Consider the following 17,280-nt stretch of genomic DNA (forward strand, 5'->3'; position numbering starts at 1 on the left):
AGCTAACGTCTGTGCCCATCTTCCTCTATTTTGTATATGGGATGCTGCCACAGCATGGCTTGACAAGCGGTGCGTAGGTCCACGCCCGGGATCCGAAACTGCAAACCCCAGCCTGTGAACCCCGGCCGCCGAAGCAGAGCGCGTGCACTTAACCAATGTGCCACCAGGCTGGCCCCCCGCTCCTTTTATTTTTTGAATCATTCAACAAATATCTCTTGAGGATGTACTGTCTGCCAGGCTCTATATGAGGCACTAAGAGGCTCTATATGAGGCATTAAGAATATAATGATGAATATGATAGCCACAACCCAGCAAACAGCACTCAATGTCAGTTAAATTAAATACCATTTATTTGAACAAAGAAATCCTCTGCACTATTTTTATAGCAGGAAAATGATAAGGCCACATCAGTTCATATAATCTACAAAGGAGACTTAGTTAAAGTAAATCGTTATCTAGGATCGCAGTTGTACTTTACGAGAGTTAAAACACAAGAGCTCAGATAATACTGTCCAAGCCATTTAGATTCATTCAATATTCATTAATAAGCATTCTTTGGGGGCTTATTATGCATAAAATATTATGCTGGTTATCTTCAAGAATAAAAGAATAAGATAAGGTACTTGCCACAATTTAATCTACTGTGGGAGACAGATTTGTATAAACCTAACTGCAATATAAAGTTTGGGTTAAGTGTCATAATAGATGGATAAAGCATTACAGCCAAACAGTGGAGAACTGATAGTATCTACATTCTTACAAAGCATTTTGAAATTGCAGTCATAAAATTCCACAATCAGTATTACCTCATTCTGTTATATTAGGAAGCATTATGATGTTTAAATACTATGTGCCTCAGAGGCCGTAGTTAAGAATCCTGAAAAAATTAAACTATATTATTATGAAATATTTATTTCAACCATATGCAGAAGTTTTGAGAATAATATATGGAATACTCTTGTAATCATCAGCCTGCTTTATCTGGCCTTAATATTTTGCCACATTTGATTTGGGCCTTTGTTTTTTAAAGAAATAAAATTATGAATATAATTAAAGTCCCCTGTGTACCCTTTTCCAAGCCCATTCCACTTCCTCACCAGAAAAACCACTGTCGTGAATTTGAGATGAATCATTTGCATGCATATTTTATTCCTCTGCTATATATGTATAGCTATATATGTATCTATATTATTGGTTTGCATTTTTTAACTTTATATTTATGACATTATAATGTACATATCCTTCTGCAACCTGAGGTTTTAGTTCAACATTATTTTTTTTGTGTATTAATTTTGATACACTTAGCTCTAATTTATCAATTTAACTTATGACAGCATATCATTATTATTTAAGAAAACACAATGTACTTATCCTTTCTCCTTTTAATAAACATTAATGTATAGTCCAATTTTTCTTTATCATGAACAATACTACATTGAACACCCTTGTACATGTCTCTTGGTACACTTTTGCAAAAATGTTTCTAAGACAGTGGTCTGTAGTTTTTTGATCATGCATACTTATTCGTAAAATATTCTTGAGAATGATTTAAATGTATGTATAAATTATATATATTATTCTATAATAATATTATATATTTCACACCTACGGAAGGTGTCAGTGCCTATCCATATGTTAAACATTAATACATTTTCGTTTCCGTCTTATTTTTTAGATTAAAATAAGCAAATAGAGGTTCTAATATTATTTTCCTGCTCTCCATTGAATCATCTTATGCAACCCCCTGGGGTGCTTGACCCCATTTTTGGACCTTCAGTCTACAACATATACCTAGAATTGGAATTGCTGGATCTTAAAATATGTGTATCTTTAAATCAACCAAATATTTCAAAATTGCTTTCCAAAGTGTTGTGCCAGTTTATACCTCCATCAATAGTATATGAGAGGTCCTGTTGCTTCACATTCTATCCAATATTTGAGATTACGAGATTATAATTTTTAACAATCTAGCAGGGGAAAGAAAATAATTAGTTTTAATTTGCATTTCCCTAATTTTGAATGACAGTGAGAAATTTTTATGTCTGTTAACCATTAGAGTTTCTTCTGTGAATTGCCTGTTGATATCCTTTGCCCATTTTGCTAATGGAGTCTTTATCTGTTTTAATAATGTGTAGGATATATATAAAATCCTAATTTAAAACTATTAAGATAAAGAATGACTATACATACAATTCTTCATCCTTATACTTAGTTGTATAAAGGGTAAATATGTTCTCCCAGTATGTGGCTTGACTTTTAACTTTGTGTATAGTATCTTTTTTAGGACAGAAGTTTTTAACTTTCATGTCTGAGGTAGCAATCAAATTTTATTATTTTCTGTATAAATACCCAGTTGCCAAAACACCAGTTATTGAATAGCTCAGCCTTTCCCATTTGGTTTGTAATGCCAACCTTGTCACATATAATGTTTTCATTATGTATGTGAACAGTTTTCATTCTTTTGATTTTTATATATTCTGTTCTGCTGAGATATTTCTATATCCTTGGGCCAATACTACACTGTTTTAGTTTTGTGGTTTTATAAGAAGTCTTAATACTTTGTAGGGCAGGTTCATCTACTTTCAACTTTTTGAAAATTGTAGAATTGGCAAGGCTTGCTTCTTTCTCTTTCAATGAATTTTAGAATCTGTATCTCAAGTTCTATACACAAAATTGTTGGGATGTTAGTTGGAATTACGTGAATATGGGGAGAATTGACATCTTTAAAATACTATTTTTCAGGGCCGGCCCAGTGGCGCAAGCGGTTAAGTGTGCGTGCTCTGCTGCGGCGGCCTGGGGTTCACCAGTTCGGATCCCGGGCGTGCACTGACGCACCACTTGTCACGCCATGCTGTGGCAGGGTCCCATATAAAGTAGAGGAAGATGGGCATGGATGTTAGCCCAGGGCCAGTCTTCCTCAGCAAAAAAAAGAGGAGGATTGGCAGATGTTAGCTCAGGGCCGATCTTCCTCACAAAAAATAAATAAATAAATAAAATATTATTTTCCCATCTCTGAACACAGTATGCCTCTTCATTTTTCTAGGTCTCTTTCAAAATCTTTCAATAGAGTTCTATAATTTTTCCCATAAAGGTCTTGTACACCTTTTGTGAGATTTATTCCTTGATATCTTACCATTTTTGTTTTTAGTGTAAGTGATATTTTCTAAGCTACATTTTCAAAAGAATTTTTTGGTTAATAGGAGCACAATCAATTTTTACATACTGATTTTGTATCCCAAATCTTGCTGAAATCTTTTATGGTAATATTGTTTGTCTATGAACTTCTTTGCATTTTCTATGTAGAAATTCTATCATATGTAAATAATGACAGGATTTTTTTTCATCCTTTCCAATATATATTTCTTTTATTTATTTGTTTATTTATTTATTTATTTTGCTTGTCTTACTACATTAGTTAGGGCCTCCAGTAAAATATTGAATAGATGTGGTAATGTCTATAATACTTGTTTTGTTCCTGATTGAAAATGAATACTTCTAATGCTTCCCAATTAAGTACTAAATTTACATTCAGATTTTGATAGATATCTTTTAACAAGTTATAAAAGTTCCTTTCTATTCCTCATTTACTAAGAAATTTTATCATGAAACAAGGTTGAATTTTATCAAATGCTTTTTCTACATTAATTGAGATAATGATTCTTCTTTAACTTATTAATATGATGAATTGCACATTAAATGTTTGTATGTTTGTTGGATTCAGTATGTTATAGTTTTATCAATGATGCCTCAAAAGACTGACTCTAGCAATGTATAAAAACTATATACTAGATGCCATGTGCAGTTGTATTCTCATATAATTCTTTTAGTCTGTCCTGTGCCTATGGTTAGTTTTATTTTCTCATTCCTAACCTCTATTTTTTAATCAAGCTTTTTTTGTTTGTTTGTTTTTGGTCTTTTCAAAGGACCAGATTTTGATTTATTTATAATTCCATTCAAAACTTAGTTTATTTCTAATCTCTTTGCTTCTAATCATTTCCAAGAGCCTGTGGCCACATGTTAAGTTCTTTTCTAGACAATATTTCTGAAGCCTGGTTATTTCTTTGCTTCCTTGCCCTCACGCCCCCCTCTCAATTTAAAGGCGACTACCTTGTGGCCATTAGGTTTGGATAGGAAGCTTACACCCTTAGTCTGATCTCTACTGCTGGGCGGAATCTTTTTTTTTTTTTAATTGAATTAAAATTCACACAAAATTAACATTTTCAAGTATACACTTCAGTGGCATTTAGTATATTCACAGTGTTGTACCCATCACCTCTCTAGTTCCAAAACATTTTCATCACCCCAAAAAGAAACCTCATACCCATTAAGCAATTACTCTCCAGCCCCTGGCAACAACTACTTTGCTTTCTGTCTCTATAGATTTACCCTATTCTGGATATTTCATATAATTGTAATCATAGGTGATCTTTTGCATCTAGCTTCTTTCACTTAGCATGGTGTTTTCAAGGTTCATCTATGTTGTAGCCTGTATCAGTACTTCATTTCTTTTTTTTTTTTAATTTTATTTATTTTATTTTTTTCCCCCAAAGCCCCAGTAGACAGTTGTATGTCATAGCTGCACATCCCTCCAGCCGCTGCATGTGGGACGCGGCCCCAGCACGGCCGGACAAGCGGCGCGTCAGTGCGCGCCCGGGATCCGAACCCAGGCCACCAGCAGTGGAGCGCGCGCACTCAACCGCCAAGCCACGGGGCCGGCCCCATTCATTTCTTTTTATAGCTGAATAATATTCCATTGTGTGGATATATCACAATTTCTTTATCCATTCATCAGTTAATGGACATTTGGGTTGTTTCTGCCTTTTGGCTACTGTCAATTATGCTGCTATTAACGTTTGTATACAATTTTTTGTTTGAAATCTTGCTTTCAATTCTTTTGTGTATATACATAGGAATGGAATTGCTGCATTGTATGGCAATTCTATGTTTAACTTTTTGAAGAATTTCCAAACTATTTTCCACAGTGGTTGAACCATTTTACATTCCCACCAGTAATGTAAGAGGGTTCCAATTTCTCCACATCCTGTCCACCACTTGTTATTCTCCATTTTTTTTAAATTATAGCCATCTTACTGGTATGAAGTGGTATCTCATTTTGATTTGCCTTTCCTTAATGACTAATGATGTTGAGCATCTTTTCATGTGCTTATTTGTATATCTTCTTTGAAGAAAGTCTATTCAAGTCCTTTGTCCTTTTTTTAAACAGCTTTGGGGTTTTTTTGTTATTGAAGAAGGGCAGAATCTTAATGGACATTTGTAATTAAAAGGTCTTTTCATGGGGCTGGCCCAGTGGCATAGCGGTTAAGTGCGCCCACTCCACTTCAGTGGCCTGGGGTTTGCAGGTTCGGATCCCGGGCGTGCAGCGATGCACCGCTTATCAAGCCATGCTTTGGCGGCGTCCCATGTAAAGTAGAGGAAGATGGGCACAGATGTTAGCCCAGGGCCAATCTTCCTCAGCAAAACGAGAAGGACTGGCATTGGATGTTAGCTCAGGGCTGATCTTCCTCACATAGAAAAAAAAAAAAAAAAAGGTCTTTTCAATCTTATTTCCTATTGTTTGGGCCAAACAAATCATCAGCTTATCCAGTGTTCCAGTGTTCCACATTTCTGCACCCTCTCTATTCCTTTTCAGTTCTTCATGCAAACCAGCCAATTGTTGCCTTGCTAAATGCACCCAGTAACAAGAACTCACACTTCTACCATTCTATTTTCCAACATTTTCTTCTGAAGTGACAGACTCAATAGGCACTTTGTCTGCCTTCCATGTTATCACAGGTGATAGTTTTGGCAAATATCTTACCCTGCATAGCATAGGTCTTTATCTTTCTAGCCTCTAATAGTTTTTTCACTGCCTACCACCTGATAGTTAAGCCAATGCCACATGTTCTGGATATATTTTGAAGGTGGAGCGAACTGGAGTTGCTGACAGATTGGATATGTGATGAAAGAGAATCAAGGAAGACAAAGCTTTGAGCCTAGTTAACAGGAAGGCTGGAAATTCAGTACAGTTCCATTGCTCTCTTCATGTGAGCCCAAGGCTTAGCCTGCTGTGAGCACTAAAATCCTAAGCCCTGGATGACAGAGGCTTTGGATTGACAGACCATTAGTGCAATTTCTCACTGCATTCCTAGGTTCCTGCACCTGGCCTTACTCTTACTTTTTTCCAGGTTCAGCTGTGTATTTAAAAGTTTGCTTCTTAGTAATCAAAACAGCATGGTACTAGTAATCAAATGTTATAAACTATTAAGACATCAATAAATAAAAAAATAGGGCCGGCCCTGTGGCTTGGTGGTTAAGTGAGCGCGCTCCACTGCTGGTGACCCCGGTTCGGATCCCGGGCTCGCACCGACGCGCTGCTTCTCTGGCCATGCTGAGGCCGCGTCCCACATACAGCAACTAGAAGGATGTGCAGCTATGACACACAACTATCTACTGGGGCTTTGGGGGGAAAAAATAAATAAATAAAATCTTTAAAAAAAAATAATAATAAATAAATAAATAAATAAATAAATAAATAAATAAATAAATAAAAAAAAAACATGGTACTGGTACAAAAACAGACACACAGATCAATGGAACAGAATTGAAAGCCCAGAAATAAAACCATACATCTATGGACAGCTAATCTTCAACAAAGGAGCTAAGAACATACAATGGAGAAAGGAAAGTCTCTTCAGTAAATGGTGCTGGGAAAACTGGACAGCCACATGCAAAAGAATGAAAGTAGGCCAGTTTCTTTCACCACACACAAAAACTAACTCAAAATGGATCAAAGACCTGAAGGGGAGACCTTAAACTATAAAACTCCTGGAAGAAAATATAGGCAGTACACTATTCGTCATCAGTCATAAAGGGATCTTTTCGAATTCCATGTCTACTCTGACAAGGGAAACAAAAAAAAAAATAAACAAGTGGGACTTCATCAAATTAAAGAGCTTCTACAAGGCAAATGAAACCAGGATCAAAATGAATAGACAACCCACCAGCTGGGAGAAAATATTTGCAAATCATATATCCAACAAGGGGTTAATCTCCATAATATATAAAGAACTCACACAACTGAACAACAAAAAAACAAACAACCTGATCAAAAAATGGGCAGAGGATATGAACAGATATTTTCCAAGGAAGATATACAGATGGCCAATAGGCACATGAAAAGATGCTCAACATCACTAATCATCAGGGAAATGCAAATCAAAACTACACTAAGATACCACGTTACACCCGTTAGAATGGCTATAATTACCAAGACAAAAAACAACAAATGTTGGAGAGGCTGTGGAGAAACGGGAACCCTAATTCACTGCTGGTGGGAATGCAAACCGGTGTAGCCTCTATGGAAAACAGTATGGAGATTCCTCAAAAAATTAAAACTAGAAATACCTTATGATCCAGCTATCCCACTACTGGGAATCTATCCAACAAACCTGAAATCAACAATCCAAAGAGGTTTATTCACCCCTACGTTCATCGCAGCGTTATTCACTATAACCAAGACATGGAAGCAACCCAAGTGTCCCTTGACTGATGATTGGATAAAGAAGATGTGGTATATATATACCATGGAATACTACTCAGGCATAAAGAAAGACAAAATCGTCCCATTTGCAACAACATGGATGGACCTGGAGGGTATTTTGTTAAGCAAAATAAGCCAGAGAGAGAAAGACAAACACTGCATGATTTCACTCATAAGTGGAAGATAAACTAACACAGGGACAGAGAGAATAGTTTGGTGGTTACCACGGGCAAGAGCATTGGGGGCTGGGCACAAGGGGGGAAGGGATGCATTTATATTGTGACTGACAAACAATAATGTACAACTAAAATTTCACAATGTTATAAACTATTATGACATCAATAAAAAAATTTATAAAAGAGATGAAGAGGTTTGAAAGATGAAGGCAATGAGTTAAGAAATAGCAATTAACGAAAATAGGGTTCAAGAGAGGAAGTATAGGATTCGATTTGCTTTGCAGAACAAAATCAATTTTAGGCAGAAAAGAAAGGGAAAGTTTTAAAAGCTAACAAAGAACCAATTAATTTATTGGTAACAAAAAAAAAAAGTTGCTTCTTATAATTTATCTAGCATTTCTGAGTAGTAACAGTGGCAGGCTTATGGGGTTACATAATCCACCATATCACAGATCTTTACTTTTTTTTTTTTGGTGAGGAACATTAGCCCTGCGCTAACATCTGTTGCCAGTCCTCATTTTGCTGAGGAAGATTGGCCCTGACCTAACATCCATGCCCATCTTCCTCTACTTTATATGGGACGCCCCCACAGCATGGCTTGACAAGCAGTGCTTCGGTGCACGCCCGGGATCCAAACCTGTGAACCCCAGGCCGCCGAAGCGGAGGGCACAAACTTAACCGCTGCACCACCAGGCCGGCCCCTACTTTTTTATTAGATTATGTTATGTGTCTTTCTTATGGGAAAAGAGGCAACACCTAAATCCCAGAAAATTATAGAAAAAACACTTTTAAGAGATTTTATTTCACTTTACTGCCTTACTTTCCAAACAAATCCCACTTTTATGTATACATTGTATTTTGATGATTACATGGAGGAAAAAAATGACTTCCTATTTGAAGCCAGTTGAGTAGAAGCAGCTCAATAAAAGATGGAATAACTGAAGTATTTTACAATTTTTCTCACATTATTTTCACATAGCACATAATTACTCTCACTAAACCCTCTATTTTTACATAGCTAAATTAGTTTTCTCTCTCTCTTTTCCCTTGGTCTTTTTGTAAAAGACTCTACTGAATGTTCTTAAAAAGCAGATTTGGTTTTTTAACAAAAAGTAGGCCAGTAAGCTTTCTGTCGGTCTGCCTACAGATAAATATGGGTCATGGATTTTAACTTGGCAACTTAAACATCCACATTTATCTTTGTATCCTCTCAAAACTCCAATAAAATGATAGGTAAAACAATAATTAGAGATTTTAATGTATAAACCACTAGGATAAAAAATAAGACAAGGGACAACAGGTAAGAAATATCAACAGTTTTGGAAGCTAGAAAAGGGATTTTGAGTACTTATTAGCCTCAGCAGAGCTGTGAAAGCTCGAAACCTAAGCTTGTGGCAGGAGAAGACATTAAGATGCAAATTGATCCAAGCCATGGAACATTGGAGAGGATCTGAAATTGGAGACACATGTTACTTCTAAAAGTAGACCTGCAGGACAGTCTAGAAAGAAGAGACCAGGTCTAAAGTCTTTAAGAGGAGCATATTACCTGTAGGGCCCCTTCCCTGCTTTTTACAGCTGCGTTGCTCCCTCTCCTTATCACTGACAAAGGATAATAAATTTTATTATCTAAAGACAATAGAACAGAGAGGTTCTAAACTCAGACACCAGGTACAGTTGAGGCCAGAGTGACCATCACATTAAAATCAGATGGACTAACTGAAAATCTGCATCCTGAATATGGTGACCGCTCCCCAACCTCTCTCGCAGTCAGCTTCACCCAGGCAGGAGATTAGAGGATTCCTCTCTAGGAAAACTGACTAGACGAAGGGAAAAAAACCTACAGATACTGACCTACAGATATTGAGGCATTCCCCCAATGAAATGGTCAGGTCCACACCAGATTATCCTACAGTGAAGCCCACCAAATGACAGCTCTCACTCATACTGAGTTTCCAATCATCATTTTAGTAAATCAACAACACAGATCATGAGATATTTGAGGAAAATCTCTATTAAAAAAAAAAGAAACAGGGAAAAAAGGACCTCAGACAAAATAGACCATGCGGAAGCAAAAGAAAGCCTCATTTGAAAAAAACTCTCTAATATCTTGAGAGAAATAATAGAAAATAATACATCCCTGAAACAAGAACGGAAAGCTATGTAAAAGCTTATTTAGAGAACAAAAAAGATCTTTTGGAAATTAAAATAATAGTAAAAATTAAAAATTCAGTAGAAGTAATATAATATAAAGTTGCAATATTCTCTCAGAAAGTAGAGCAAAAAAAGAGTAAAGATAAGAAAGAGAATCAGTCTAAGAGATCCAACATATGAATAACAGGAGTTTCAGAAAAAGAAAATGAAGGCATCGGAGAGGAGAAAATCAGACTAATACAAGAAAAATTTCTAGAACTAAATAACATGAGTTTCCAGATTCAATGAACAAAAACAAGGACCATAGCAGGGCATGTAATCTTGAAATTATAGAACATGAAAAACAAAGAGAAGATTCTGCAGATTTTCAGAGAGAAAGAAAAAACAAAAACTTGGCAATTAGAATAACATCAGATTTTGCAATAGCAATCCATGGATGCTAAAGAAAAATAGAGGAATGCTTTCCAAATTCTGAGGGAAAAGGATTTCCACACTAGATTTCTTTTTTTTTTTTTTAAAGATTTTATTTATTTATTTTTTTTCCCCAAAGCCCCAGTGGATACTTGTATGTCATAGCTGCACATCCTTCTAGTTGCTGTATGTGGGACACGGCCTCAGCATGGCCGGAGAAGGTGCGTCGGTGCGCGCCCGGGATCCGAACCCCGGGCCGCCAGCAGCGGAGCGCGCGCACCTAACCGCTAAGCCACGAGGCCGGCCCCCACACTAGATTTCTATACCCAATCAAACTACCAACTCAAAGTAAGGGTAGAATGAAACATTTCTAGGCATGTAAGTTCTCAGAAATCTACTTCCCACTCACCCATTCTAAGGAAGTTTTTGGCAGATATTTTTCACCAATAGGAGGGAATAAATCAAGAAAAGGAAAGACATGAGGTTGAGAAAACAGAAGGCCCAACACAAAAGTGGGGTATTCCCAGTTTATTAATGAAAGGTTTCAAGATTAAAACTATATAGCAAACCTAGAGCCCAACCAAACCAGACTGGAGCAGGGCGAAAGACTGGGGGAGGAACTTCAAGATAAAGCAGGAGGATCCAACACAGGAGCAATCAAAGGAAGGATATTTTTCAGCTCCTTTGGAGAGTCTGGGAATTAATTATTGGTTGGTAGATTAAAAACTAACAAAGGAAAACATTTTATTTAACTATCTACCTATTATTAGCTGTAGAGAAACCAGAAGGTTATACATTAAAGTCAATATAATCAAATACACTGCATGGCTCAGCGAATATTTACAAAGTTTTAATTAAACAAAAAGAGATGATAGGAAAGGGAAAGGTGTGTGGGGGGGAATGGAGGGTTTGGGGAGTATGGTAAGAGTTATATCTTCTTTTCCATAGTTGGAAACAGAAAAATCAAGAAATATATATGCTTTCTAGTAATGCAGAGGAAAACAAACACCAGGAAAAAATAAACAGCTAAATGAGGTACATTCAACAGATATTTATTGAATACCCACTATATGTCAGATGCTGTTCTAGATCAGGGTTTCTCAACTTTGGCACATTTGGGACTGGGTAGTTATTTGTGTGTTGGGGGGGACTGCCCTATGCATTGCAGGATGTTTAACAGCATCCCTAGTTTCTATCCGTTAGATGCCAGTAGCACCCCCTCCAGTCATGAAAATCAGTGTCTCCAGACATTGCCAAATGTCCCCTGGAGGGCAGAATCACCCCTGCTGTTCCAAGTGATAGGGATACAGCAACAAACAAAATAGACAAAAAGAGCTGAAAGTGATTACCTGTGAAAAACAGGATCGGGGTGGGAAGGAATAAGGCAGGAGCGTGATGTTTTTACTCATACGCTTTGTAGAATTCTGACTTTTCAAACTATATAGGCATATTACATTAATAAAAGAGAAATTAATCTAAGAGAAGAATGTAAAGTCTGTTTATACCTTACTAAAATATTTCTACACAAGGCAGTATAGAGTCATGCAATACTAGATTTGGATTCCAGCCCCACCATTTACTAGTTATGTCCTTAGGCAAGTAACTTAAACCTTTTTGAGCCTCATTTTCTTCAACACTGTAAAATAGGAATGCTCACAAAAGATTATTATGAGTATTGCATATTATTATGCAAAAATACATATAATGCATGTCATATAGTACCTGCATTTAAAGCATTCAATAAATTATAGCATCGTGGAAAGTAGACTCAGTCACTAGCTTCCATATGCCAGATCCTTGGGAATAACATCTTGGATATATAAACCTGGTGCTCCCATAATTTGTCAGACATTAGAGTCACGAGGCCATCTGAGTAGCACACCAGGACCCATGCTATTTATGGCATGTGCTGTAATCATGTACCTTGACTTGGCTCTTGGAAAGTCACCATAGATACTAAGAGTAAAGAAGTTGATCTGACGCATGAAGAAAATTAATTGAAATATGTTACAATTTTACTTCTCATCAGCAGAAGTCCATGTAAGAACCAAGCAATTTATTTGTAACATAGCTATATGAGAAGCAGTTATATATATTCAGAAAACAAAAAAGGAGTGGACCAAATGGAAACAACAAAGCTTTTGGCAGCAAAAAAAAAAAAAGAATTTTACAATTTTGTACGGCCTTGTTTCATTTCTCCTCACTGCTCCTTGAATTCTTACAATAATTTTTTGCATGGTAATAAAAGTGAGTTATTTCACTTAGGTTTAATTAGGTTAAGATATGAAACTTTTTGTATAAAGTACTTAACAAAATGCATCTCTTTATTCATCAAAAATATGAATTACAATAATGGCACAATTTATTCTCAAATGGTAGTCTAGATATACTATATTCACTCAGTTAATCCTCACAATCTGGGCTACTATTTGGCAGATACTGTTATCCCCATTTAACAGATAGTTCATTCGCTCAACAAATATTAATTGAACACCTGCTCTATATCGTGCATTGCTGGGAATATAGCAGTGAATGAAACAGACAAAAATCCCTGCCTTCATGGAGCTTACATTCTCGACAAACAATAAATAAGTAAAATTTACGTAATGTTAGATAAGAGATAAGTACTTTGGAGAAAAATAATGTATTGAAGGGGAATCGGGCTTCTGGGATGGAGACGGGGGAGCAATTTCCAATCGGTTGTAAGGGATAGTGGCATGTAAGTAACATCATGAAGTGAAGATGAGGAAACAGGCTCAGAGAGTGAGTAACTTGTTCAAGTTCACCAAGTTAGTAAAGCTAATAAGAGTACAGCTGAACACAATAAGGAAGGCACCTGGAATTTTTTATAAAATTATTTTACAAAAACTGTTCAAATTGAGACTTGTTGGGATGGGTCAAAACCAAACTAAATCTGTTCTTTTAGACAGCTCTAGTAAGTAAGTGTGCCCATTAATCCAGAAATAGAAAGAAAACATTAAATTTGTGTTTTTTTATTTCAGGCCAAAGAACCCCAAAAAACAAGAAAGATTCTTAGGAGGATATGGTGGAAACACTTCAAAAAGATTATAATCATCACTGTGGCAGTTCTCCTTTCAATCATCGTCATTCTTTTAACTACAAATGTAATACCAACCTGACCCTTCTCCCCATCCCCAGCAGGTACCAATAAATTGTTATATGTAATTATAGAGTTCTACAACCAACAATTATGAAAGCATTGTCTAGTGGTAGGAAGACTGGAGGAAGAAGGGGTTGTAAGTATTTCTTTGTCCCTTCAGTGTCCCTTGACTCTTGTCTTTGTACCTCTTCCATTTCTGTCATCCCATTTGTTGTTTTCCACTGCTCCACCACTGCTCCACTACTTCCCCAGCCTCTCTTCTCTTTGTTAAGATTAAGAACCCAAACCCTGGAATCAGACTGCCAAGGTCTAACTCTCCACTCTGCCATGTACCATCTGGGAGACTTTGGACAAGTTAGTTGACCTGTGTCCATTTCCTCAGCTGTAAAATGGAGCTAATAATTACTGCATAGAGTTCTTGTTACATGTCTACCACGTAGTAAATGCTACTTAAGTGTTAACTATTACTTAATAGGAAAAGATGACTGCATTTATGGCATTGATTAAATCTCTGTCATCTTACTCCTGACTCAGAAATGACCTTGACCTTAAAATTCCCTTAGAAATATGAGAATCTTAACATGAGTACAGTCCAGAAATACACATTCACCTCTTCTACATATTCTTTTGTTTGAAATGAAAATTCAAACAATTGTATTTTATACTAGGCATTTCCTTGGGTAAAGATCAAAAAATCAGGAAGCTGTATTATTTCTCTAATAAATCAGAGGTCCTGTCTTCCTATCTTACCACTCCAACAGCCTTTTTTTTTTTTTTTTTTTTGAGTGATACACTTCATCCAATAACCTCAAATCACGAAGATATCTAACAGCCAAAGCATCTAACTTCACTTTGCAGTTGGTAACAAGGTTTCATGAGTTCTATTTCCTATGTGGAAACTTGAAATCTAAAGTCAGGTTTTTTTTTTTAATTTTATTTATTTATTTTTCCCCCAAAGCCCCAGTAGATAGTTGTATGTCATAGCTGCATGTCCTTCTAGTTGCTGTATGTATGGCCGGAGAAGCGGTGCGTCGGTATGCCAGCAGCGGAGCACGTGCACTTAACCGCTAAGCCATGGGGCCAGCCCCCCCAGTTTTAAAAATCATTTAGTGATCCATGGAGAACAATAAAAGATTAGAACAGGGGTTCCCTACTGCTAGATAACTCATTTTAATTCTGATAATGATGAAATATCAGCATTTTAAATAGGCACCAATTCCTCCAGCACAGTATCACCTTTCCATTCACAAAATATTTTTTAAAGGGTTTTAAATGTTAGAAACTTTGGAGTTTCTGTAATTTATACCCAGGAGAAAAATACGTGATGTATTGAATACTTACTCTGATACAATGTACTAAGTGCTTTGGGGGAGGAGTGTCTCATTTAATTTTACAAGACATGAAGAGGTAAAAATGAGGGCCGGGCCCGTGGCTTAGCAGTTAAGTGCTCGTGCTCTGCTACTGGTGGCCCGGGTTCGGATCCCGGGTGCGCACCGACGCATCGCTTCTCCGGCCATGCTGAGGTCGTGTCCCACATACAGCAACTAGAAGGATGTGCAACTATGACATACAACTATCTACTGGGGCGTTGGGGGAAAAAAAAAAGGAGGAGGATTGGCAATAGATGTTAGCTCAGAGCCGGTCTTCCTCAGCAAAAAGAGGAGGATTAGCATGGATGTTAGCTCAGGGCTGATCTTCCTCACAAAAACAAAAAAAGAGGTAAAAATGATTAAGTAAGCTAGTATAATGTAAGGCACACAACAGTGGCTGGCACTTACTAAGTGCTACATAAATGTTAGTTTCCAGTATTATCGTTATTTTGCAGATGAGAAAATAGCCAAGTTAAATAACATGTTCAAGACCACGCAGCTAGAAAGCTGAGATTTTACTGATTCAAGTCTTAACTGTGGTATGTAGCCATGAAACCCCTATGTTTAACCCAAGAGTATCTATCATCTGACCTCTTAATTATGGGCCAGACAAGACACATCAGTACTATTTTGCTTTTTGCCAGGTTAGTGTATTGTTTCTGGGGGATAGACAGGAATTTGAAGAGGAGTACTGTGAGAAGAGGAATTGTCGTTTATTTTGCTGCCATGATTTTTGAAGCCCTATAAAATTTGCCTCCTAACATTTCTGTAATTTATAATTATGTATAAAACGATATATTTGTATCCTGTTTGCCAGTGAGTACTAGCATATTTATTGCTAGAAGACATCGAACTTAAAGATCACCTAATCTAGCCACCCCCCCCTACGATTTTACATATTAGGATGCCAAGACCCAGAAGCCTGAAAATGAATAATGTGCCTTTGCAAGCTCCTCTCCACTCGCAGCATGTGTAAAGCACAGCCTATCACCCTACTTCCAGGCAACAAGTCCCACGTAATGCCTGTTTTCCTAGGCAGTCTTAAATAGCATTTAAGAGTTTAAGATGACTTGCATTTTTATGAACTGTTGAAAGCTGCCAGGAAGAAGAAAAGCACTCGTTTAATAAGGAGTGTTTCCCTACTATTTGTGCTACATCTGTCAGAACATACCTGAGTAGAAACAAATATTCAAGTAATCTTAGATTTTTTCATTCATTTATGCATTCAAATATTGTTGAGCACCTCTCTGCACCAAAACATTTGTCAAACAGAAGGATTTATTCTTAGTTACCATATTGATAGAAATTACTGATGTTTGAGAAATTAATGGCTGAATATAGAAGTGTAAGAAATGATCATAATCCTAAGAGCAGCTTACATTCCAGTTGAGGAGTCAAGACCAATGAAAATCATAAACACGCTAAAACAACATGTACTTAAGTGGTGCACTGCATGGCAGAGAATAAATTCAGGAAAGGTAATGGTCAACACCGGCTCCAATCACTGAGGAAGATTTCATGGGTTATAAGTGGGATGGGAATTGCATCTTATTAGAAATTGAATAAATTAATCAAATTCTTTCAATAGATAGAGGTAGTTCAGGTAACAGTAACAATTGAGTTATTAGAGCACTTACTATGTGCCAGTAGCTGTTTAAGTACTTCAGATTCTTATTTAATGCTCACGACCCTGAGGTAGGTACTATTATTTCCATTTTACAGATAAGAAAACTGAAGCACAAGTTTTGTCACTTGCCTGAGTCCTCTGGGCTCCTAAGAGGAAAGAGGATCAACAAATGAAGACACTGCCTGCTGTGGGGGTGCAGAAGGTGGACTAGACCTTGGAGTTCAATCATGCAATCATTCATTCGTTAAATGGCCTGCAGCAGAGCTCAGCCTCTGGCTCTCTTCATTTCCCACTCTCCATGGTGCTTTTATTCACTCCCATGACGTTGCCTTCTCCAGCAATAACCTCTTCTGCATTCCAAACCATTTTCCAACTCTCTATTGAATATACCCATTTGGATATCATGCAAACACATCAAATTTTAAATCCCAAAACTCAATTGTATATTCTTCCTCCTTTCCCCACAAAACTGCTCATTTGACCTTATTTCCTGTCTCTATAAAGGGGATCACAGCTATTCTATAATCCAGAACTGTTTTAGCCGGCCTTGACTCCCTTCTGCTTATCTCATCTTCCCAAATTACCCAACAAAATCAGGGGGCTTTTATGTCAAATCTCCTTAAAGTTCATACCCAGGGAAGCCCAAAGAGTTCCAGAAGCAAAAGTAGGGAGTCCCTGCAGATGCCCAGACAAGCTTTGAAAAAGGCACTCCTCCCATCATGGTGGATGGCTGTGTGTCTTCCTCCCCACAAGCCTGGCCACATCATACTCTATTCAGACTGCCCAGCACATATAGGCATTAACATTTGATATTTTTTCATATGCATGATTTCCATAGCTCTTAAACATGGTCACAGCAATAAATGTGAAGCTTTGGTTTTCAA

At 37.0% G+C, this 17,280-nt stretch overlaps 1 protein-coding gene across 2 annotated transcripts in view; it reads left to right on the forward strand.

Annotated features, from left to right (window-relative positions):
- LOC147916492 (uncharacterized) overlaps positions 1-17,280 on the forward strand; it is a 37,464-nt gene extending 20,184 nt beyond the window's left edge. For both annotated transcript variants that reach the window (XM_087434496.1, XM_087434497.1), the window contains exons 6-7: positions 13,281-13,440; positions 16,492-17,280. In XM_087434496.1, the coding sequence (XP_087290622.1) occupies positions 13,281-13,418 (138 nt within the window). In that variant the 3' untranslated portion in view covers positions 13,419-13,440; positions 16,492-17,280. The remainder of the gene's footprint in view (positions 1-13,280; positions 13,441-16,491) is intronic.

This window comes from Ceratotherium simum, chromosome 8 (genome assembly GCF_057802395.1).
Source record: "Ceratotherium simum simum isolate JZ-2026a chromosome 8, ASM5780239v1, whole genome shotgun sequence".
Taxonomy (NCBI): Eukaryota; Metazoa; Chordata; class Mammalia; order Perissodactyla; family Rhinocerotidae; genus Ceratotherium; species Ceratotherium simum.